We start from the raw sequence: 25735 nt of genomic DNA, 5'->3' as shown, positions 1-25735 counted from the left end.
TGACCATCTGATCCTTTTTCCTCTTGACATACTGCATGATGTCTACCGCTAGATCATTATATGTGATTCAGTATCTTGTGCAGCAAAGTCAAGTTAAAGACTTGAAGCTGGAAAACAATGCTGACTGGCAAATTTCAACATTATTAAATAGTTTTGTGTCAGCATCTGCTTAGGACAAACTTTTGCTGGAAAATGCCTTCATAATGTAATATGAGTGATTATGTGCACCCTGGTGTTATTAATTCTCACATGTGAACCTGAGAGACTGCCTAGTAACAGAAAACAATTTAGAAACTTTATTCCTGATTGCCATGCAGCATTATCAGGCATAAGTCGCGTTTGTTTTGTAGTTTAGTGTCGTACTTTTATTTATTACAAACGTCATTTCCCACAATGCACTTCGCAGGGTAGCTTTTCTTGCTGGGAATAGTCGTCACTTTATCGATTATGACTAAATAAAATGTATATGTCAATGGATTTTCCCCACTTTGACTAAGGTTTTGTAAAATGTCAGATGTGTGCCTATCATTGATATTGGAGTCAAGGTACTGAACTGAGACGAACTACAAGGACCACAATGCATTTGGACACAGTCGCTCCTCCGCTCACATCCGCTTGACTCGCTATTTGTGTTGTGGAAAAAGGGACTTTGTGAAACTGCAGCGATGTCAGTCCAGGTTGTGGCAGCAAAAATGGCAGAGGTCGAACTCAAAGACGTCCCCACCGGCAAAGACCTACAGGCGGGCTCCCCGGTGACACCAAACTCGGAGGGCAAGACCCTCGGCAGAAACGACCCGCACGAGGCCGTTGTCTCTGCTGCGGAGCCCTCCGCGAAAGCCGGAGAAGGCAGCCTGGGTTTGCTCACCCCGAACCCCGCGAAGATGCCGCAGGCATCGGCTATGAAGCGGACGGACCCGCAGCAGAACGGAGGAGAGGCTTTCGTCAACCGGGACGGTACCGTGGCCGAGGCTCCGCGGATGAAAAAGGCGAGTGAGCGAACACGTTCACCCTCACATTAGCTGCTATATCCTCTGTGTTATCGGACCACCACCGAGCACCTCGCCGCTACGAAAGCTCTCATTGTGTGCCGATGCTAACACAGCTAGCTGGTCCCAAAGCTCATCCAGCGGTGTCTGTAAACTCTTTTAATTATGCTCCTCGGTGTTAATAACACGGTGGAGGGTGTAATAAGGGATAACTACCATTTAAACAATAGCTGTACCCATTTAATTTAGGCTGACATGGCTGAATCTTTAAGACGTGAACTTCGTAACGTCAGCTGGATGGAAAGTATTCAACTGCTCTCACAAGTTTTGTGGATATTAAGTGTTATTCCCGTTATAAAGAAGCTCACGCTTACTGTTGTTGCTTTGTGGATGTGACTATAACCTTACCTATATGCCTCATATAGATTACGCAATGTGATGCTAGCTGAAATACGCAGTGTCATTAACTTTAATGGAAGCTTGAGTCGCTGTTTTAGCAGATTTTCTTTTAATAATCATATATTGTCACCTCCACTCTTGGGGCACGTCAGCACATGATATATGTATGGTTGTTTTCAGTACGGTAGTTATCTTATTTGGCAGATGTTTAGAAGTTTCCAGATGATTTAGATGCAGTAAAATAGAAGAGAAGACATTGGTGCTGGTGTGTGACTGCTTTAACGTTTTAACACCTGCTCAAGTGATGATCCTTGCTTGACCTCAGGTCAGTAAAATGAAGATCACCGTCCACTGCTTACAAACACGCCGTGATAATCTTGGTTTTACTGATTCAGTGCCACCCAAGTGTTGTGATCTAACACGAGACATAACAGTTGTAATCCCTGACTCCAGAGCACTCCTGAGCAAACTGTGCTAGTTTCCTGCGAGCCTGATTGAGCCTGTGGGGCACCTGTACTTCAGTGAAGGGAGTTCCTGCCCTTGTGGCTTAATTCAGAGGCCGGACTGACTTCTTGTCCTTGACGAGTGTGGATACAAAAAATTGCTTTTCTGCGATTGTGACCTTATCTCTTTGTGTGTAACAAAGTCGTGATTGGGTCAGAAGTGGACATAAAGGCCAAGGTAAGAACAATTTTGATAAGGAATCCTTTGAGGCAGCTTCCAGCTCTTTCCTTTAGATCAGAGTTATTAATAACAGTTGACTGAGAGTTATAGCCTCTGGTCACTCCGGTGCACTCAATCAGTGATGGTCATAATCAGGATTTTTTTTCTTTTTTTGCTTGCCAGTTTGTGGCATGCGACATGAATGCAAAATACTTGTTAAGCGTGTTTTCCCAATGAACTCTTGGAGAAAGGGAACTAAAAGGTTGTTGATTGTCAGGGGGAAACCTGCAGGGACAGTACAAACCGGACGGGACGCATTCACCACCCACACCCACACCCACGAATACACATTGACAATGATCCTATCCCATCAGGCCACCCCGAAGAAAGCCCCACTAGAAGCCTCCATAGGAGGAGCACTGTATAGTACAGTGTGAGAATGGACCGCACATCAACAGCAGCTCAGAGCAGATTGCTTTTCGGACCTCACACTGTCGCAGCAAGCCGTCATGTGGAAGTAAAGCAGCAGTCAGGAGCACTGGCCCCACAAGCTGATCCACATTCAGGGGACAACCGAAAACAGGCTGTACCGGACAGCATCGGCCACATCTGGATTATTGAGGAGACCTATTTTGCATACAGGAACAAAGTACAAAAAGTTAGTTCCCAAAATGCTACAGGTTAATTTTATTTGTGAAAAATATCTTGATCAGAAGTTATACGGCATAAGAAATACCACATCTCGAGTCACAGCGAGTAAAGCAGCGTTTGCCAGCTGTGCGGTTTTCGGCAGCAAGATAAAAAGTGCCAAATGTGATTTCATTTGGAGTTCACTGCCAGCCGTAGACACTTTACAACATTAGACAGATAGAGAGGGTCCTTTGAGGCATACAAACACACACATGCACGCATCCTTTCGCTGTGTGTTGATACGGGAATGTGGAGTCTGAGAAATGCCCTGAGAAAGAGCGAAGGAGAGAAAAGAATTAGCATCGGATCCAAATCCAGCCGTCCCTCAGTCTTCCATCCCTTCTTCCATGGACGCTCTCTCTGTCCGGCCCTGTCAATGATCAAACTCTTCTGTGTTGGTTATTATGCTGACACTACCTTTCGCTGGCGTTCGGAGGACAGCGAGTAAGTTTGACCATTGTCAGAGGTCACCGGCAGGGAGGATGAGGGGCCGACCGTGACCCAGGGGGTGGGAATGACTCAGCAGTAGTCGGCGATAGAGGATGTAGTGCCGAGTCCCTGCCCTGAAAACCCCAATCATAAGACTTAGAGCAGAGTGCCAGCTGGGCCTGCGTATGAAGCACCTGCTAATGATATTGCACGCTTGGTTAGCGCTGTACTGACAGATGGGGGGTGGGGGAGTGGACGGAGTGTTAATGTTTGTTTGGCTACTTGGATGTTAATGATTTATTGATGATCAGTTAGTCACTGGTAAGAGTTGGATCAATCAAGAACACAAGTTGGCTTCAGTATTGATGTGTCCTGCAGATATCAGCTCTCGGGTTTCTTTGTGCCGTTTCATGGACAATCAGGGGTTATATCAAACAATGGGACGTGTCCGATGATGGAGTTAAGAACATGCTGAAAATTGTGTGGGGAGAAATCGTGTCTATTTATGTATATGTGTATAGTATTAAGTGCCTTTTTAGCTCTTGTTTTTCATTGCTGTGAACTTAAAGGAATGCAGATCTGTATTGGACTACTGTGAAACTCTGCCAGGCATTTGAACAAGAAATGTCTTAAAATATATACTTGGAGGAAGCTAGTGGTGCTGTTAAGTAGGTGTTTATGTCCTAGCTGCCTCTGCCACTCATGGAACAAGGTGTATATTTGACCAGCCTTGCCCTGAGTGCACTTAGTCATGGTTTGTCGCTGCTTTTAATGACCTCCAAGTAAATCCTGATTCATCTGATCTTTCTCTGGTGCCCTCAATCTCCTCGTCCTCAAATTACCGCGTCACAGCACTTCTATTTTTGCATCATGTTTCTGCATGTCTTGCTTGCCTTGTGTCACACGACTCAACAATACCGTGGACCCTTAATAAGTGGAATGACAGACTACTTAAAATGTACCAAAACCCATCGCAGAGTGAGTCGTAAACTGCACATGCCTCCGGTTTTTGAGCCCCCCTGTCTGGCTCTCTCGACCGTCTCATTGTGTTCATGTGCGGTGCCTTCTGTAAATCTCAGCGCCGCGGAACAACGGCATGCGTGAGATCGCATCTCCCTAACCATCTTCATCTCGACTCAGGAAATGGTCTGTTGGAACTTTACACCTGGTAGAGTTTCTCTCACCCCCCCAGGGTGCCAGATAGTGATCTCTTCATCACTGTCCAGACGGGACGTTTGAGCAGCTACGTTGCTGTCGGGCTTGAGATCACAATTGTTTCTTGATCTCAATTCCTTGTAAAGAAATATTTTGAGATGCCCGATATTGATTTCAATCACATCTTTCAGCCTCAAAACACATTTACAAGTAAACCTATAGAGTCAGAATCATGCAAATGAAAAATAAACATGTACGTGTGTTCATATTTGCCTTCGCTGAGATGCAAAATTATTAAAATCGGCTTTAATTAATTCTATTGAAATAACTCATGTTTAAATGTCAATGCGGTTTCCTAAATGTCAGAGAAGTTTGTCTTTCGGCCAGTAGCTCTTGTCATGATCATATCAGACCTTCTTCATGACATTTCAAAACAATAGTTAGTTACCTTGACATTAAGGGGGCGGAGCTAGCTGTCCTGTACTCCACCTGCTAGCTCTGTCAGTTTCTGCGATTACACGGCATGTTTACCTATAATCCATATTAATTTGACACTGATATACCTATAGTCACTTTATAATGACAGAGAGAAGTACTGAACACCCAGTGCCATACTCAACATGCCAAAATCAATTTTCACACACTGTATGTTCTCTTGTGTTTTCGTATAGTCTCTGATGCAGTCGCTCTGTTTTTCGTCTGGTTTTGGCAGTGCCGATTGTCTGTGCTTCCCTGTTCCTGACTGTACCACCCACACATGTCCATCTGTGACTCCCCGGTTCATTTCCTGCCTCGTCATCGCAGCTTGCTATCACTGAGCATGTACAGCTCATTGAGTTACACACCGTACCTTCAAAGGGTTCTTGGAACAGTTATGTGGACAGACTGAAGGGAAAAGGAGAGCACTCATTTTTTCCTGGAACCTGTGCGTCCGCAAGAAGCTGGCACAGTGTGACATTTCAAACCCCTTTTGGTTTAGTTCCTGTTCAATAAGTGAGTGAGTATGTATCTGTGCCCACAGTGCTGAGTTTACATGAGGATCAGTAGACAGTAGTGGACATTACCACTGAACCGGCTATGAAGCATGACGAGGAATGCGGCTCCATATTCAAGCATTGCACGGTGAACAAAGGCTCAACATTGTGTTCAAAAAGTGCTGCCTCACAAAAGGGCTCTCACAAAGCCCACACACACACACACACCCATCAGTCTGCCCCTGCTTCCTATTAGTCAGGCCAAACCACCCAGCCCTGGCAGACAGAGGAGAGAGCTGTTTATATCCGGAACATCTTTGGGCCGGGAAATGCATACATGCATTCAGCCTTGTATGTACACATTTACATCCAGCAAACGTTGTCTGCTGTCTGGTGCTGGGCGGGTAGCATACAGCGGGTTTAGCACATCATTTCTGCCGAAAACATTCGGCAGCTTGAAGCGATGCAGATAAGGGAAAGATAAAGATGCAGGAAAACAAAACCAAGACCAGCAATGAGGCTAAAACGTCCCGGTAGAGCCCTTGGAGAGTCCGGTAATAATTATCTGCGGGTTCAACACTATGAATGACAGCTTTCATATTACACACAGTCATTTGAGCTGCTTTAAACATTTCATTTCTTCACATTGCGAATTATTTAATTTATTTTGCCAGCATCCAGTGGTCAAGAGGATAAAGAAGAAATCCAAATCCGGCCTAATCACTGAAGAATTGCTTCACACTCCTAATTAAACACAGATCATTGACCCCATAACGGGTTTATTAAAAAATAGACCAGCATCACCCCCGTCTGTGTGCCTTTGATGGAATTATACTTTCCCCAAAGGGAAAGAGAGAGATATTTATGGGAATTCAAGAGGAGAAAAGAAAAACAAACAAACATGCAATTCCAGAAACGGACCACTTAAATTTTAAGACTTTTGTTGCTGTTCAATCCTAAGGTGTTTTGATTTAGCTTTCAAGCTGATGGAAGGTTTCATTTAGCTTAATGGCTGACGTTAACAATCAGTTTGTTCTTCAATTCAGTGAAAGGATTTGACTACTCAGAGCTGTAGTGGTATTCAGAAGTGACCAATAAGACAAATGGCATGCACGGATGGATGACTGTTTCATGGGGAAAGAGATGAGTGGATGGATGTATACTGTAGATACAGCTTGCTGTTTAATTAGTCTCGGCATTGTTTACCGGATTGGATCAAGTATCAACCGTTTTCCTTTATTTGTTTGCTCTCAGATTTGATGGCCAAATAGAGCTGGAAAGAAATAATAGATTTTTAAACAATCTGATCAATAGTAAAGCTAATCACTTAGCCTTGGGGCTCCAAACTGTGCCCTAGTCTGGTCCGCATGGGCAACAAGACCCTGTTACACAACTGAAGTGTGCTTGTGAGGGAGTGAGATGTACAGTTGGATCAGATAATTGGTAGGAATTTTTATGGGCCTTTTGTATGGGACGAACCATAAAACTGCAACTGGCATAGTCGCAAATACAACGAAACTTAAATTCGCTAAATGTTCAAAGAGCCACAATTTATCAACGATGTCTCAGGGGGACAGAGAAAATTGAACGATTTGAAACAGTCGACCTGACGAGGTCTTTAATTTGTCCTTGAATGACATGTGAGGCCTGCAGTCTTGGCACTCTTCCTCCGCTCTGCGGCAGATATGAATGGAAAGGAATGTTCCGGGAAGCCCAGAGTGTGTTCGCTGTGATTACTCAGGGCCAGGGCAGTTGCTTAGACCTAATCTCTATAAACCGATTCTGCATTCACATGTGGAAAAACAGCAGCATGTTAGCATTATCAAAGTTTATTGGTTTTATGATTCTAATTGATTTAAGAAATAAACCAAGAGTGCAATTATAACACAACAAATTGTGCAGCGTTATTCTTCCCATAACTGGACTTTGTTAAACATGGCCACCAGTGTGTCAAGCAGCAGGCACTTGTGCTGTATAATGTATCCGTGTGTTCCTCCACATTGTATATGCTGACGCTGTGTGTAGGCTTCAGAGACAGAGAGCAGAGGATGTCCTGCGGTGGCTGCACTGAGTGTAGTGAGGCCCTGTGTTGGCACTAAGCCTCTGGCAATATGTATATGTGTTGTTTATGGGGGCACGTGTTAGGCCACTGGTAATTGCGTGTGGACTCGATAACTGCCAAGTGACTGGACGGTAATGGGTGTGTATGTGCGCCATTATGAGCACTTGTCCGTGTATATAAATCATCCGGGCCCAGTCTTACATCACAGCCAGTCTCGGGGGCAGCACAGTCTGATGCGCTTCTATTGGTCAGAGTGGCCAGAAAGTCTCTCCTATTGGATGGGTGGAGGGTAATTCAGCCACGATCGGAGCAGCCGATTTTTTTCCTCGCTGCCGTGGCTTCTAATTTCGATCTGACCGAGCAGCTTCTCATTGAGGAAGCAAAGTGCTTGCATGTGTTAGACAGTAACTTGACTTGTGACTTAAAGTGCCAGTGACGCGCAAAGAGTGGACATTACTCGGACAAAAGGTGAACAGAGGGGGACAAAGCATGCACATTGCCCCCCTGCTGGCTGGTTTGATTTACTGGACTCTGAGGAAACCTGTGGAGAGCTGTTAAATGATAACCTACCACACAGCAGCAGAGGTGTGTTGAAACTGCAGTGATGGTTTTCAATCCGTCCACTAAATGCATTAAAATAACAGAAACGAAATTGAATTCATGCAACAAAGATGGTGGTCATACATGTGCAGCATGGCCTTGGGTGTGACAGACTGTCCTATACCTGACAGTAACGGCTCGTCAGCCGATGTGATCAACCGCAGTGTGATCCGTCAAGACCAGGAAACCTGTCAGCGAGATAACACTGTCACTGTCAACCAACTGTGAAGGTGTCATTTAAATGTTTGACCCTGCTGTTAAAGGGTGCCAATCAAAAAGAGGATAAGAGGAAACTAAAAGCAGAAATATTTTTTCCTTGTTGCCACACCAGTGGCAGCGTACAGTACAGGCCGTACTTTCTTTCATCCCCGGAGATCGACGTAGTGCGAGTTGAATCAGAGGGCGTCGTATCCCTGGCTGGCTGGGCTTTGTGTTTTGATCGACCGGTAGCTACAATTATTGCGCCAATAAGGGCCTAAAAGTCAAGATATTTTTAGACCACATTTCTGGAATACATTATTTTCAACACGTAGTGATTAACTACACAACGTTAAAAGGCCCTTACCACTTCTTAGATACTTTAATAGAAATAAGTCACTCGCTGTTTGATTTTAATATCGGATGCATAGTTTTTTATGTTAATTTCCATTTGGATTTCCCACTTCTTGGCATACAGGCCTCTCATTCTCTTTATCTCTCTTTCAGAAGCTTTTTAGACTTGTAGGTTTGTCTTTTTCCCTAAATTACTCCCAGATTTGGGACAGCCTGGCAGAATCACTTTTAGGATTTATCTTTGAGGATATTTCCAGACATACCTTTACAGCATTAAACCATTTATTGTGCATGTTCTTCGTTCCCTCTCCCTGCAGTCTTTTTTTTTTTTTAATTCCACCATCACTCTCACTTTTCTGGGTCTTTTGGCGGACCACATCCAAACAGAAAGCTTTTAAAAGCCCATTGGCACTTGGTTTGAGAGTACCCCTCCCTGCCCTTTAGCCTGGCTTATCTTGCCTGCCTCATTTTAACTTAGCCATCAACAGCTTTTCTACTGCTATCATCACATGGACGATATGGAAAGACATTGAATACAACTGCTGGCCGTATGCTAGTGAAAGTTGCCTGTGGCTGAAAAGTTTGTGTACCTGGGACTCTGACAGACACCTTAAAATGGTAATTGCCGAACGCGCTCTCACTATTAGGCCACCAGAAAGCCCTGTTTATCTGGATGGAAAGCGTACTACTTGTTGTCAACACAATCATCCTCCCATAACCGATATAGACTTTGTGTCTGTCTGGTAATGTGAGAGTTCCCGGTCAATGCTAGCTTCCCACAATGGAGCAGGTGTTGACACAACACTTGACGCAGTGCAGTAGCAATTCAAGTTTTCAGTTAACATTCAAACTGGGGACTTTGAAACGGGTCACTGGTACATTGTGTTTTGGTCCAATGCACTCGACTATTGTGTTCAGTCTTGATAAAGGGCTTGTGCATCTTGTTCAGCACTCTTCTTTTTTTTTCTTGTGCATTGATATGACCAGAGAATACTTGAATATTAATGTAATTTCCCAGTGATCGCTGTGTTTTAATGCCGTCACATATACTGATCCGGTGTGTTTGTGCTCTTCGGTTGGAGCTCAGGTTGTGTTGCCAGCGACGGAGGCTGGGTTCCCCGGAGGGGAGCAGCAGGGAGGAGGTATAAACAGCCAGCTTCCCAATGGGCCTGATGGAGAACACTTCCTTCCCTTCTCCCCTTTTGGGCTTCCTCGCAAAGAACCTGCGCCACAGCTCTCCGCTGGCCCGGCATAGTTTGCTGTCTCTTTAGTGCACGGCTCTTTACTGATTCAGATAGACACGCCGGCTGACTGAAAGATGTTGACTGAAGTGTTAAGTCACCAAATGACACAATCTAAAATATCTACAGGGAGCCGCTGTTCTGCAACTCATTTAAAACTCATTTTGGGACACGCAAAGCCGAGAAACATCAATCCTTAATAGTGAGTCACAGCGCCCTCACGGTCCTGTAATTCCCACTGAATGTTAAATGTTAATAGCTTTTCAAATGTGTTACGGTGTTTAAACTGACCCCTCTAAAGGTCTTTGTGCTGTTATTGGTAGTGCTGTGAATATCCGCGTCCTAACTACCTTACTTTACATAGCATCCTCTCATTGTTCTTGTTCATTTATACCGAGTTCAGTAGAAACAGGCCTCACTGCCACAATGGAAGGATCACAGCTGCTGGCAGATTTTTCTCAATCAGGGAAACACGCACACAACCAGAAGACAGTGAGACGAGGCTCCGTTAAACTGCACATGGGGTCTCAGCATCTCTGACACAAAGACGCACACCGGTTTCTCACATTGAGTTTTGTCTCGGCTCTTTGGTTGGGAATGGAAGGGGGGTTTGAATGACGTGGCCTTCAATGGTCTGTGGCAGCTCTTTGAGGTGGAGGAACAGAAAGACAGCCGTCTAAGCTGATGGGGACGTTGTCATTTAGGCCAGTAATTATGGATGTCCTGCAGCTTGAAAGGCTGTTCGTGGGAGTGTTTTTGAAATATGATTACTGTGAGAAGGAGCTCGTCTTCTTTCGTCCTCGTTCTATTGACACTCTGCCTCCTCACACACTCTTCTCCGGAGACATGCTGGGGAGCTATCGCTCCAAAATTCAAACTGCTGTAGAATATGACACTGCACACAAATGTTCGTATGTCAGTGCAATTTGAGGGTCTGTTTGCACAATGACACTTTGCACCAGATGGATTAGCTGACGAACGAGCCCGAAGAGTCTTGTCTCTTCGGGCCTCTGCTTTGTATTGTCATGCAAGCACCAAAACCTCAGCCCCCAACCATGGACGAGATAAACAGAACGGGATGTAAACAAAGGAATGACTCAGAAACATGGAAGCCTCAGGAAAACATAATTGAGCCTCGTGGCATTGTTGACCAGTTGAAGGTGGATTGTGGGGAGCAGAACGATTCAAGGGCAGTGTGCAGAGTCCGTGTGCGTCGCAGCAAATGAGTTTCTCAACTCTGTAAACATAGCTGTAGTATATGTACGAGCAGTTTTAAGAGGTAGCCGTTGTTGTTTTGAGGACCATTCTAATAATAATTGTCATAACCGGCTGCGAAAACGGTTATTTTGCAACCATATTTCAGAAGTGACGTGTTTCCGTGTGCGGGGCTTGAGAGAGGACCTCCGGCCCAGTTGACGGCTCAAGAGGCCCGGTGTTTGGTTTCTGCGGGGGTCGCCGTCCCATGACCCCATTGTGTTTGATTAGCATCGGGTTCCTTCCGACACAGGTGTGGCCGGTACATGATCAATGTCTTCTGGTACGGATCGACTTAAAGAAGGAAAAAAAGCTGTGTAAGCAAAGAAAAAGCTCATATACAGGGATGTGAAAATGTTTTTTTCAATGTCTGTGGGGTTATGTACTTTTTATTTTGAGAAACTACAATGTTCAGGACCTCTGTAGAAACTTGAAGGAGGATATTTTCACATGGAACGTCCTGCAGACGATACAGCTGTGAAGGCACGGCTGTATGTCGTCAGCCCGCTTGCATCCCTACAGATACAGCTGATCACACGTTTTTACATGAAACATTTGGCTGAAAGCATGCATCGCAACACAAGGGAAAAACAAAGAGAATCTCGAATGATGAATAGTGCACGATTAATTATTAACTCATTCTCTATTATCCTATATAGGGCTGCAGCTAACGGAGGCCAGGGCAGTGTTTTCAAATAGCTTGTTTTGCCTGACCAACAGTTCAAAACCTAGAGATATTAGACGAAGAAAACACCGTCGTATCACATTTCACAGGTGTTTGTATGACTGCGTGGGTTTGTGGCAGATGTAGCTGGTCGTTCAGCCCTCCCTGGTTAATCACAAGCCAAAGAAAATGCGTATGACGTCAGGCCTGTGTGCCTTTAGTTACAAATGTGTTTTGATAGAGCCGGCTCATCAATCAGCGACATCACAGATGACGTCAAGCTCGCGCTCCGCTGAAGTTGTGGTCCCCGCTAACTTACAGTCGTGATTTGAGGCGCTGTCGGACTATTTCAAGGCGCCATTCACCGCTGATGTTTGGCCAAGCCTCAAACTAATCTTCCGAGGCTTTAGAGAGCCTCAGGATATCAAAGACGTGGAAACATTTTCGCTAAACATTAATTTTCTCTCCCCCTCGTTGGAGTCCTGCCAAAGGCTTATTGAGTGCAGCTGAAATGCAGAGGGAGATTGGCATTTTGCACTTTGATATGTGCAAGTGTTCTTGTGGAGAGAACCATTGTTTGATTGGGACAAATTGGGAGCGATTTTCGCAAGCTGCTTTGTGGAGGAGAAAGGTGACTTGCATTGATTTCCTGTTTAGAACAGAAAGCCTCAAAATCCAAGCTTCTAACCTGGCCTGCAGCGGCATATTTGCGTCTTTTATTTAGAACCCCTCCCTGCTGTTTTTCAGGTAGATGTTCTTCTATAAGGTGTTAAAATGGTGCTTGTTCTTCACACAGAAAAACCTTTTATAAATGTGCCTAGTCTGACATTCTGACGTGCTTCGGTAACACTCCAGATGCTGGTGAATCAACAGATAATGAATGACTATAGTACAACACAGTGGTAATAACACTTAAATACGTCCTTATATCTTACCTACAACTACATTAATTTCTGATTATTTTAGTCGAGGAATTTAGTGAGCTTTAGTGTCGTATCTCATCACATTTGCCGCTCCGGTACATCTGTGCCTGTTTTGTTTTTCCTCTGTTCTCGCCCAGAGGGGTCTCTGTTGTTTCACCTGGCCGGCCCAGACGATCTCCTGACCTGTGCCGCAGATCCAGTGGCGTTCAGCGAGAGATCCCCTAACCCTGTCCTGACTCAAAACTGCATCACGAGTTAGATAAGCAGATGAAACACAAAGTGTAGAGTCTGTGTATTTATCTTTTTATGAAAATGCAGTAAAAGGAAATGAAAGTACTTGGGTACTTACTTGTTTTTGTTTTAGCACTTTAGAGCGCTGGTGTGTGGCAAAGTAGCGCCTTGTTTGAAACAGATTTAGCAGTAGATGCTGAGCAACATTAGGAACTATTGTCCTCATTGTGGCTGCTAGCGTCAAAAACAAGCGTGAACACGCTGTCCAAGTCGTCCTCGCCAACCATCACAGTCCACCTCAGCGGGACGGCCTACACCTGGCTTCACTCCCAGGATCCCACATCCCCTCTGGGATCTTCACGAGTACAAACGTTTTCAGCAACTCTACGCCTTGGTTCCCTGCAGTCCGATCTCTCTCTCTCTCTCTCTCTCTCACACACACACACACGCACGCACGCACGCACGCACACACACACACACACAGTTGAGTGGAAGGTGGCAGTCTCTCATGTGTCCCAGGATCGAGTTAACATTCATTCTGCACATGTCATTAAGCTCCTAATCCGCCACCATCCGTAATGTAAAGCAGTGCACCGTGAGGTTAGAGGGGGGAAGATCAGTGTCACAGAGGTGGAAGTTTAGCCCAAAATATTTCTGGTTTTTGATAGTATAATAATATTTCTGTCCTCGGCTGCTCTCTCAATGTTAGACCGATTGAATGAACTCCTCATAGTGACTTTTCCAAACAGGCAGCCAGTGTTGCTGGGTCATGTATATCGACAGTGTACTAGTACAGGAGCAGAGTCTTGCACTCTCCATTCGTTTCTTCATTTCTTTCATAATGCATAATAATTCTCTGTGTGATGCTCTGTCATGTCACGTTACCAGGAAGTCATGCTTGTAATTATCTTTTCTTTTCTTTTCTTTTGGATCATATTAGCCTGTGACCGCTCATAATACGACACACTTCATGCAAAGGTCCAGAAAGACTCGGAGCGGGTCGTAAGCTACAGGAACAGCTGGCCAGCATTTGGCTGGTGGGTTATTGTAAGCGGCTGTGGATAAGAGCATCAGCTCATTCACTCCCTTGAAATGAATCGTAAAAGTCTGATTGCAGCACGTTAAAAATATAGATTTTCAAGACTGTATGGCCCGTTAGAAGTGGATCGGCACCATGTTGTGTTCTTCTATCGCTCGTTCCTGCTGTCGGCCAAATACGTGCAATATTAATCATTTTGGAGATTTAGTTTTTGCTTGCCACGGACCAGCTGCAGCCTAGAAATCAAATCCCATGTTCTCACAAGTATGTGGAGATGCGTGTACTATGTACAGAGCAGTACTTTGGGAAATGCCCAAAGGGTGAGAGCAAAAAGCAAACCAGCGTTTCATCTTTCCTCTGTGCTGTAGCCTGAGCTAACCTGTGTCATAAGCCCTTGTATCTCCTCCTGAGCTCCCCGAAAATGACCGTCAATCCTCCACTGCAACTCTGAGCTCCTAAAGCCCCTCATCTAAAACTCCATCCCATGAACCTGAAGAGACCAATTGCTGTATTATAGCCTGTTATAGGGGCCTTCGGCTGCACTCCTACGTTAGTTTTGTCGTGCAGTAGAATGGGAATTGCCTTTCCAAGGAGCATCAGTTTAGAAGATGAAGATTTTCTCACTTGCACGTCGTAGAAGCACAACCCCACAGAGCTGCTAGCTACTCTTGTCTGTTTTTTTTAGGTTTACTGCTCCCTTTTGTGTATTATGCCTCGATTTTAATTTGTGTTTTTTGTGTGTTTCGTTTCATTGGCAAGGGCTCTCGACGCTTTTGGATAGAAAGTTGTTTAGAAAACGAGTTTGTGTGCTCCAATTTGGGATACATTTCATCAATTCCACCGAGTCCCACCCTAGATTTTAAGCAATACATTTAGTATTCAGTTTTCCACACATCGTCAGCAGAGACTGAAGTTTACCTTTTTGGTTTTCAGGGACTCCGATCTCTTGAACAATTAAATAAGAAAACAGAGGCGGGAGAGAGGGAGAGGAAAGGAAGGGGAAACAATTCATTGCATTGTGTCTGCCGGCACATGGTCGGACCAGTTTGGGCTGGATTGCAGGAAAGCGGAGGCTAAAAAGAGGCTGAGGGGGAAGACGCAGCCCGTGAAATGATCCGAAAGACGAGGTCCTATCGGTGCACAAGGCCTTTTAATCAGACGTGCATCGTACTTCTTGCAACTCCACTGCACACCCCGACACATGTGAGGCAATGCTGAAGAAGAAAAAGAATGGGGGAAGCAGTGAGCCCTGTGTGAAAAAGGTAAGAAGAAAGGACACGCATGGTGAGGGTTAGCATATCGGGGTCTGGATTAAGCTGAAATGGCTAAACACCTCAATAGCCATCAGTTGGCTGATAGTGGAAGTAAGCAAATAGTACATTTGATTGGATTGTGTATTTACAATTTTAGTATCAGGAAATAGTTTCTTGGCTTGTTTTTATGAGATATGGTTGATTGTAACGTTTCATAATGGACCTCTCCATGCCTGATCGGGAAGGTGTTGATGCTCTCGGCTGCGTTCGAAATAGCCGGGAGATCAGTGAACTGAGCGAAAACACAAGATCATCAACAGTAAAACCCTTTTTCTCATGTGTCGACCTCTGGTTATGTTGACTCAATGTTCTTTGTGATTGGACAGCAGCTCTTAAAATTGTCATTACTTCTCCTACAATAATAAAATCCTGCTTTTACGCTAGTGCATGAGTAATAGTGATCCAATGATGTAAAAGCAGCATAACAGTCAGAGGACATTTTTCTGCATTGAGTACTTTTAATAATTCTAAGTATATTTTCTGGACTTGCACACTTTATGATTCACCTCACACACAGCTTCTTTGCATCAGACGTGCACACACACACACACACAGTGTGGTTGAATATCAGAAATTTTGTAATTCCTCTTATAAAAAGCTGAAAATATCTTCTTGTTTTGTACTCAAGGACGGCCTTTTTCAACGAGGAGAATGACTGACATGAATGACGCACGATTCACGTTCGTCACCTTTTTATCAAATCTTGAAAGCTTTCTTTTTTTTCACCATCTCCGTCAGAGGACTGTGGCATCGGCAAAAAAACTCTCACTTCCCAATTTCTCTTGACAGAATGAACGATTGCAAAGAGTCGCGGTTCTTTGTTGACTGATGAAAAAACAAAGTTGTTTTCATGCTTCACAGCATAAAACACACACACCAGCATGTATTGTTCCCTCTCCGTGGGTTTATGGTGGGAATAAGTCAACTATTCGCACTCTAATATTGTCATTACGTGAATTACAATTCACCAAGCTATTGACTCTGTAATAACGGAAAGATTAACGACGCGATAGAATCCCGGTCAGTTTGTGGCGCGACTACAGTTAATAGCCAAACGCCTCCCACCTATTTCACAGGCCCAGAGTGAACTGTTGTACCTTCGTCAGCCGTGCGGCCTTGTCGCCGGTTGATAATAAGCCCATTGTCTCCTTTTATCTTTTGAAAGTCAGAGTGAACTCAGAGCTCTCCGGCCATGCCGAAGGCAGAGAAACTCTTCTGTTCAGTTGTCTTTATCTCTTCAATAGATATATAGAGATAGTTACTTCATTAATCCCACATGGGGAGATTGTGCGTGTGTGCGTGCGTGTGCGTGCGTGTGCGTGCGTGTGTGCGCGCAAGAACTGTGTATCTATGCGTGAAGCCTGGTGGTCGTTTCCAAGAAGCAAGAGCTACTTTACATGCACCTTTTTAATAAATCCATGATGACAAAAGCTGTTGATGTGATGTAAATGGATGCTTTTGCAGAATCTATACGAGTGCTGATCTCTGTCCCCCCCCTCCCTCTTTGTGCTCTCCGTCCACCAGCAGATCCAGTTTGCGGACCAGAAGCAGGAGTTCAACAAACGTCCCGCCAAGATCGGCCGGCGCTCCCTGTCCCGCTCCATCTCCCAGTCGTCCACAGACAGCTACAGCTCAGGTAGAAGTGAATCCCCAGTCCCATTCATGACGATAGTGGTGCGAGAGAAATGTGTAAATTAGCCTTCAAACTTGAAGCAGCGTGTAAACATTCCCGATGGCTCTGCTTTTAGACTTCCCGCTGTGTGTCGGGCTCGTTCGCAGACCACAGATCTTCCATTGACACCATTAACATGACGAATTAATCCGTACGGCTCAGACGGCGTCGCCTCTCGCGGCGGAATAAGATGGACAGGCAGATGGACTAATGACTTTCAGTCAGTATTAGTGGACGGCCGTAATGAGCCCGTCGGGTCACGGAGAGCTAAAAAACACGAGTGACTATTCACTCCTATTGAGAGAGGATGAAACATTTGGAGCTTGCCACCGGCACATTTGCAGGCATCACTAACCAGGGTCAGCTGGTATAGGGTTTTTTCTATGGTGGATTCTTATCTTAACATCTCAACAGCGGCAAATATAAATTGAGTGAAATGCGTCAGTGCTGCCAATATTAAGGTTATTTCCAGAAACATGTGCAGCCTTATTCTCTCCCCTTTTGAATCCTCCTTTCTTTTTTCTTTTTTTTCCTTCCTCCCCCGTCTCTGCTGATTCCCTGTCTTCTCCCATAATTCCCTCAACAGAGCGCCTCTTATTCCTCTGATGGTTCCCACAGTGCAGAGGACACGCCGAACACACTTGTAGTACTTTTCCCAAGGCCGCTTTGCTGTAGATTATCTTCATTACGTGCACCTCTTAAGGTAGCGGTCAAAGTCTGTCAAAGCATAGCAGATACAGATGAATCGCCTTGTGATAAGTTCAACAACAATCTGTTTTTATTTCGGAAATAAGAGGCAATTACAATATGTATGTTGTTTTTAAAAGACTTGTTTATGTAGTTCAATTCTAACATTTTCTTAAATATGTAGATGTAAAGAGTTTTGTATGACTGAAGCCTGTCATCCCATTACACTTTAAGGGAAAGCAATGTCCGACGGCATGGTGCGTTACCAGGCTGTGGGACTGCGTCAGTGAACACATTGTATGAAGCCCTTTGAGGCGCCAGAGGTTGCTGCACAGTCTGATAAATTGCATCAAGTTCTGCCACTCGGTTGGGTCTGAAGACTCGACGTTTGAAAATGAAAAAGAAAATCTGTGGCTGTGGAGTGAGAACAAGTTTTGACAAATATGGCAAAATGCTGTATTGATTTTTTTTATGACTACATAGTGAGTCCGACGATGTTAAAGGAGTGCAGAGCTAAATTGATGGAGTGCTTTAATGCACAACCCATTTCAGACTTGTATTTGACAGAAGTGAATGTGTAATAGGTCTTCGTGTTGGTTGAGACTTTAAATGATTAAGTATTATGTTTGAGTTGTGGATTACGTGAAATAGATTCTCCTTTTTAGCTCTTGTTGATGTCTAAAAATACTTCAGTGTGAATGTAGAATGCCGTTTCTTCACAGTCTTTGGCTTTGTCCCAGTTTTCCTTTCCAAGTATCGGCACATCCGCCCTCATGATCCCTAAGATCTGCTCGCCCCCCCCCCCCCCCCTTCCCTCCTGTCGGTACGGATGGGGGATTTCAAAAGAAAACGGTGGACTCGTGGATTATTATCTTCTTTTTCATTTTGAAGCCTTTCACCTCCTGGCACAGTACAGCATGTTCTCTGACTTCGGTGTTGTTGCAGTGCTGGCGAGGGAGCCGGTGGTATCTGGAGCTGGTCCATGGTCATTTTGAAAGAACTGATGTTGGCGTCGTGTACCTGCTCTGTGCAAGAGGAACCGTACCTGTGTCTTGAGTCAGCCTTGAGCACAGGAACCTCTCAGTGCTGGTGCCAGACATGGAGGCATCTTATTACTAAGATTGCTGCCGCACTGTTTCTATCTCCCAGAGGTGCACCGATACCGCTCTCTGACAGGTTTCTCTCAGTGTTGAAACACATTTGTATTTTGTTTGCTTTGCACTCGTGTATTGGAAGGAGACTGGAGTTTTTGTGGAGGGTTTAGTTCGGCTGCTTTATAATCTGTGCAGAATCTGTGGCCTACCAAAGTCAAATTGCTGGGTTGGGAAAAAAACACCGTATTCACAGTGTAGAAACCGACGGCACATTGTGTTGGTTCTGCACTTTGAAACCTCTCAGCTCTTTCAAGTCTATACAAATACATTTGCTTTGCCATATTCAAAGTGCTTCAGATAAAACATAAAGGCATTCAGACAAGATCTAAAAGTAACCAGGCAATATACAAGAGATGCACGTGAATAGGATTTAAAAGGATTAAAACAAAGCAAAAGAGAAGATGAACATGAGATTGAATAAGCTCTGATTAAGAAAAACATATTATTTTCTGGAAGATTGTTTCAGATACGTGATTGCACACAAACTGGAAAAGTGCTTCTCCACATTTATCTTTGACTCTGTTATGAACCGTCCAGGCCTCACAGGTTGCTTTCTTTCTGTCCAGACGCTCCATGTCCGATGGGAGAAAGAAGAGTCATATATGGGGGAGTGGAAGTGTCCCAGGCATCTTCTCTCCTGTCTGCACTGAGGCCAGACAGATTTGCTTTGTGGTGATTTGAGATGCAACAGTGCAGCTTAGAGGCATCCATTAACATCACATCCAGTCCCTTAATCTCTCATCTTAGTTTGTTAGAGATGTCCGTACGACAGAGAGCGGTCTTCTCCCTTTTGGTCGTCTTTTCTTTCGGTGACCGGTGGGTGCTGGATTTATCACTGAATCCCCAAAAAGGGGGGTGAGGCAGGGGAGAGTGAAGGAAGGGAGGATTTAGGAGACTGAGCCATAAGATGGTTGTCAACGCTCTGACATTGAGGCTGACGTTTTGTCTTCGTGGCGCCGAAGCTGCTGTTTGTCAGGCTGCATCGTCATAGGCCCGGTTGATGGGTGTCTCAGAATGTCTACATCCCCAGAACGGATGGAAGTTGTCAGTGTGAATGGTCCCTCTCAAACCTCTGGTTTTGCTGAGCCTTTTGAAGACTCTGTTGAACCGGCTGATCCCTTTTTGTTGGCAGTGGCAAAAATATTGTACTTTTATGTGTGTGTGTGTGTGTGTGTGTGAGACGTACTGACGATACGTTTGTCTATGTGTGCGTCTCGTTTTTCCAGCGGCGTCGTACACGGACAGCTCTGACGATGAGACGTCTCCTCGGGACAAACAGCAGAAGAACTCCAAGGGCAACGGAGACTTCTGCATCAAAAACATCAAACAGGCCGACTTTGGCCGCAGAGAGATCGAGATCGCAGAGCAAGGTAAACCAAACGACTGTAGAAGGGCCATATGTAAAAGGTGCCATATGTTCCCTGGCACTACAAGTGAGAACACCATTTAAGAACCGACACGTCAACGCACATTATTCACATCATCCCCTAATTACTCCACAGAACATACAGAGAGCCTCAGCTGACACCCTGCAGGCTACACTCTCTCACTCTCTCTCTCTCTCTCTCTCTCTCACACTCACACTCACACTCACACACACACACACACACACCCTTAGCATCACTAACTCCTTCAGCTGGATGAGTCGATGGATTAGGGATGAAGTACTGGAGGGATTAAATGATGGGAAGTCCTTAACCACCCGGCTGATTATCCACTTATGTGTTCATTTGCGTGTCTCTCTCAGAGATGCCAGCTCTGATGGCTCTGAGGAAGCGAGCCCAGGGGGAGAAACCCCTCGCCGGTGCCAAGGTGGTGGGCTGCACCCACATCACTGCCCAGACTGCTGTGAGTGGGGATGCAAAACACACACACACACACAAACACTCACAGCCTAAACATCAGACGGTTTTACTCCAGCTGCCACAACAAAAAAGTCAAACTTGACCCTCTTCTCCTCAGGTGCTGATGGAGACTCTGTCAGCGTTGGGGGCTCAGTGCAGATGGGCAGCCTGCAACATCTACTCCACCCAGAACGAAGTGGCAGCTGCCCTGGCAGAGGGAGGTGAGTCTGGGAGTTCCTGTGTGTGACGACTGCACTTTTTTCTTCCCTCCTGTGCTCTCTCTCTCTACGTCTACGTCTAAAATGCTTCCTGGCTCTTTCTAGGTTTCAGTGTGTTTGCGTGGAAGGGTGAGTCAGAGGACGACTTCTGGTGGTGCATCGACCGCTGTGTCAACGTGGAAGGCTGGCAACCCAACATGGTAGCACACCTACGTTCTAAATAAAGCTCACTTATGCTTTTCTTTTTATTTCCATCCAACAGCGTTGGTGGTGCTGCTATTTTCACCAGACAACCTAGATCTTTTTAAATACAAGGACTCTATTTTTACACTGAGTCGAAGTACACAAAGCATAACATGTACAACAAAATACAAAGTGCATTTCTCTTTCTAAGCATAACATTTGTTAGACATGCAGGAAGGAACTACAGACGTATATCTGCTTAATACTTCCTTTTATTGACATGTCTTTCTCCACATTTCGCTGTCTTTGTTCCACTTACTTTTGGATTGTCCCCCCCTCTCAATCTTTCTCTGTCTCCCTTCTGTCAGATCTTGGATGACGGTGGCGACCTGACTCACTGGATCTACAAAAAATACCCCAACATGTTCAAGAAGATCAAGGGCATTGTAGAGGAGAGTGTGACCGGCGTGCACAGGTGGGAGTCGCAGCGTGCACACGTTCTTGCCTTTGTCGTCGTTTTAAAGCAATGTTTTTTGGTGAAACGTGACATTGCCTCACGTAAAACCAGTCTCTGTATTTTAGATTCGAGAATACGCAAGTAAATTGTTGCACAAACTCGCACTACAACACAGACATGCAGTGACACACTCCCAGTTTCCTGTGTGGTCACATCGCCATCTAGTGGTTAAAATGCTGCCATTAATAGTGCACTGTACAATTGCTGTGTACATAAGACTTGCATGTTAAATAGGATATTTGTTTGTCTACAAACATAGGTTGTACCAGCTGTCCAAAGCTGGGAAGCTTTGCGTCCCAGCCATGAACGTCAACGACTCCGTGACCAAGCAGAAGTTTGACAACCTCTACTGCTGCAGGGAGTCCATCCTAGACGGGTAGGACACGCCCTCCTGCTTAACCGAGTTGGGGATTATAAAACCGAACATGTTCGGCGTTGCAGGGCAATCACACCCACCTCTGCTCCAAACAGTCCGAATAAATATTATGGCGGCCGGTATAATTGCGTTTCTGTCCTCAGCCTGAAGAGGACCACTGATGTCATGTTCGGAGGCAAACAGGTGGTGGTGTGTGGATACGGAGAGGTAAGGCGGACGTTTCCATACAGGCTTGAACACAATAAATGATTGTTTTACTGTATGATGATGTCCCATGTCTATTATGGGCAGGTGGGAAAAGGCTGCTGTGCCGCCCTGAAAGCGATGGGCTCCATCGTCTACGTCACAGAGATCGACCCGATCTGTGCCTTGCAGGCCTGGTAAGACTCCGCCGGTTGAGCTCCTCACTGCCGGGCGTTGACGTTGCATTCGTCTCATGCTCTGTGTTGTCTTTCTCGCCAACGCAGCATGGACGGCTTCAGGCTGGTGAAACTGAATGAAGTCATCAGACAGGTGGACATCGTCATCACCTGCACAGGTCGGTTCAGCCGCTGTCTCTCTCTGTGTGTTTGAGCCAAGATAAAACAAAATGTAAACGGAACATACTATTCAGTCTGTTCGTTCAGGATGACTGGACAGATATTCAGTCATTGTCGTCGGTGTCTAACCGCCACTAATCAAGTTCTCAGCTCAGCAGCCAGGGAGTTGTCCTGAACACTTAATTAGAGCAGAGAATTACTTCTGTCTCTGTGCTTCGTTACCTAATGTTGCTGGCAGGCCTGAAGCAGAGGGGCTCGCTTAAGGGGTGACGGCAATTGAACAGAAAAGATAATGAAAAAGGAGAAGGCGCTTTGCTTTTGTGTAAGATTTCCCCAATTAATATATAAAACGGGACAATCATTAGATCCAATAAGGTACTGGTTAAATAGATTTTTTAGAAAATGTGAAAATCTTCCTCTGCTGACAAATCATACATGATAGTTCACATCCTTTTCCTGTCCAAGTCATCCTTGCATCCAGCGTGTTCCCAAATTGCAGACAGGTGGAAGAGACAAGTGGATAAGAAGTCTTAAAAACCTCGTTTTACTGTCGGCCCCTTTTCAAACGTGTCATTTGATAAAACTTCAAGTTCGCTCTCCTCTCTTTCTTTGTGTCTATTTCACATTTTGTCACTGTTTTGACCTCTTGCTCTTTGTGCGTTTGTCCTCGCGGTTCTTTCTCTTTTCATCTCTCGCTCGCTCCTTCAGGCAACAAGAACGTGGTGGTGAGAGAGTACCTTGACCGCATGAAGAACGGCTGCATTGTCTGCAACATGGGACACTCCAACACTGAGATCGATGTGGTCAGTCAACAGCGATACAGAAACTAATGTACGGCAGCAAACTGCCATAGTGAGATGAATTAAAGTATTTTATTTAAAGAAAACAGGAAAGTAGTCCAGACACAAGAGAGGAAGTCGTGACTCACTTCTTAAAGTTCTTCATCACTGTAAAAGACCAAGCGCCCTGAGTCAACTTCTGGCCCGGGACGATGGACGTCCGACAGCTCAGCCCAACAGAAATAAGAAGTGGAAACAAACATTGCTCACGATGTTGTGCTCACTCTGTAGGCAAGCCTGAGGACTCCTGAACTGACCTGGGAGAGAGTGCGCTCTCAGGTGGACCACGTCATCTGGCCTGATGGCAAGAGAATAGTGCTGCTGGCTGAGGTACACTGTGGGACACACACACACACACACACACACACACACACACACACACACACACACACACGCACACACTGACACAGTCTTTCCCAGAGGACTTTGAAAGAACACCTGAGTAAGGGAACTTTAGATTCTTAGCGACACAGATATGGTGACACTCACATTTTGTCAACAAATTAAATTGTAGAAAATGTGCGAGGGATTAAAGAGACACACAGAATGCAGCATATGCACATTGCAGGTTAAGACACTGTGTGTGTGTCACACGCTGTGACAGAATGAGAGCAGTCTGTCGGGGCCAGAGAGACAACCTGCCAGCCCGCCGATGTCTGTCTCTCTGTTTGAGCTCCAAAATAGAGTTGTGTTCCCGAATTCGCATTTATTTAAAGAAGTAATACATCATCTTCATAATATTATTCTGAAATCAAGACAATTTCAGATGGCTGGTTTTGTTTAAAGTTTAAAAAGATGATGCGTGTGCATCCCCCTTTGTTTCATAACTTTGCCGTTTATTAATTTTATTTATTTATACAAATTCATGGTATGTGCGCGGGCCACATAAAATGCACCAGCCTCGTCTGCACTTAAAAACAATCATGTGATTTTTCTTTTTGTGTGTGAACTGAGCATCAAAACCTTATGTTTTAATTCTGCTTTTTATCAACAACACAACCTTTCTCTGTTCCTCCTTCCTCAAAGCTACAGAGTGTTTCAGTTCTACTTACGAACGACCTCATTTTCTCTCAGACAGCAGCAACACTTTAGTATTTGGGCCGAAACAAAACATCTTCGTCAGTATAAGTTGCACAACAGTGACTTTCAGAATCAAGACGAAACCGCTGCTGATAAATATTTTCACGCATCTTGCTTTTTGAAATCTTGTCGGAACCTGAAATAGATTTCTCTTTTATAACACATTTGTCGTCTCACTCCAGACTGCGCACATCCTGGCACTTTGGTCTCGCGACTGCAAAGAGGAACCGTGCGTTCTCTAACCTTGTGTTGCTTTGTCTTCCTCTGCAGGGTCGCCTGCTGAACCTCAGCTGTTCCACCGTGCCCACCTTTGTGCTCTCCATCACCGCCACCACCCAGGCGCTGGCTCTGATTGAGCTGTACAACGCCCCAGAGGGACGCTACAAACAGGATGTGTACCTGCTCCCCAAGAAGATGGGTAAGCACTGAGATGTCAACAAAGACTGCTGAATACAGAAATACACAAAATAGAAGTATAAGTGTGCACAAACAAAGACGGATATCACGCCAGGGAGATACAAAATAGCCTTGTTTGGTACTTAAGTCGCCACCAAGCAAGTTACTGGCAGTGGTTTGTTGTTACCCCAGTAGAGAGCCTGCAGGCATATTTCATTTATCTCTTTAGCCGACACAGTCTCATCTGTTCAGTCCGGAGTCGTCTCCCTCATCACTCACAGTAGAATGAGTCCTGTTTGTGTGTGCGTGTGTGTGCGTGTGCGTACATGCGTACAGCACACACACGTTGTCTGCAGCGTTGTCTCGGTGGGTCAGAGCATGTTAAAGAAAAGCAGGGAGTCGGATGTAGGTCACGCCGTCAGTGACGACTGCTGTTACCACGGCACACACTTGACAGAAAAGATGGTGGAGAGAACGGGGGGAAGCAAGGAAAGAAAGGAAGTAAAGATGCATGGAAGGATGAGGAGGAAGACAGTGCAGAGCAAGGGATGGAGAGTAAACCTTAGAGCCTCCCTCTTCCTTTTCTCATTTGCATGATTAAATAGCCACAGACGCCTGCTGAATGTTAACATGTTCCTCCTCTCTCTCTCGGGCCTCCAGACGAGTATGTGGCCAGCCTACATCTCCCTACGTTTGACGCACATCTCACAGAGCTGAGTGACGAGCAGGCCAAGTATCTGGGCTTGAACAAGAACGGGCCCTTTAAGCCAAACTACTATAGGTATGGAAACACTTCAACACGACACATTCCAAGAGATAAATCACAGGGAGGAAGAAACGGTTTAGAAACGTATCATCCTAACTTGCTTACTTTCTGTTTTTCTCATTGAGGTATTAAAAACCAGTGTCGGGGTCGGACTGAAGAAATGCAAATACTCCGTGAATGGCACAGACTGATTGAAGGAGAGGAGGATGAGGAGAACAGAAGGAAGGACTGACGGAACAGTCAACACACCTGCGTTATATTCAAGGGGGGGGGGGGGGGGCTCAGACTG

At 45.2% G+C, this 25735-nt stretch overlaps 1 protein-coding gene across 1 annotated transcript; it reads left to right on the top strand.

Moving 5' to 3' along the window:
* Nucleotides 1–643: 643 nt before the first annotated feature.
* On the top strand, nucleotides 644–25735 carry ahcyl2b (adenosylhomocysteinase like 2b). Its single transcript, XM_079294618.1, has 16 exons — nucleotides 644–986; nucleotides 16703–16811; nucleotides 19915–20058; nucleotides 20436–20536; nucleotides 20651–20753; nucleotides 20856–20950; nucleotides 21302–21408; nucleotides 21710–21826; nucleotides 21970–22033; nucleotides 22118–22206; nucleotides 22294–22364; nucleotides 23074–23168; nucleotides 23436–23534; nucleotides 24555–24702; nucleotides 25341–25461; nucleotides 25572–25735. Exons 1-16 carry the CDS (start codon nucleotides 666–668, stop codon nucleotides 25576–25578), a joined length of 1791 nt encoding a protein of 596 aa, XP_079150744.1. The 5' UTR covers nucleotides 644–665; the 3' UTR covers nucleotides 25579–25735.

The sequence above is a fragment of the Melanostigma gelatinosum genome (genome assembly GCF_949748355.1).
Source record: "Melanostigma gelatinosum genome assembly, chromosome: 22".
Taxonomy (NCBI): domain Eukaryota; kingdom Metazoa; phylum Chordata; class Actinopteri; order Perciformes; family Zoarcidae; genus Melanostigma; species Melanostigma gelatinosum.
Note: the sequence above shows the minus strand (reverse complement) of the source record. Positions and strands in the feature narration are given on the sequence as shown.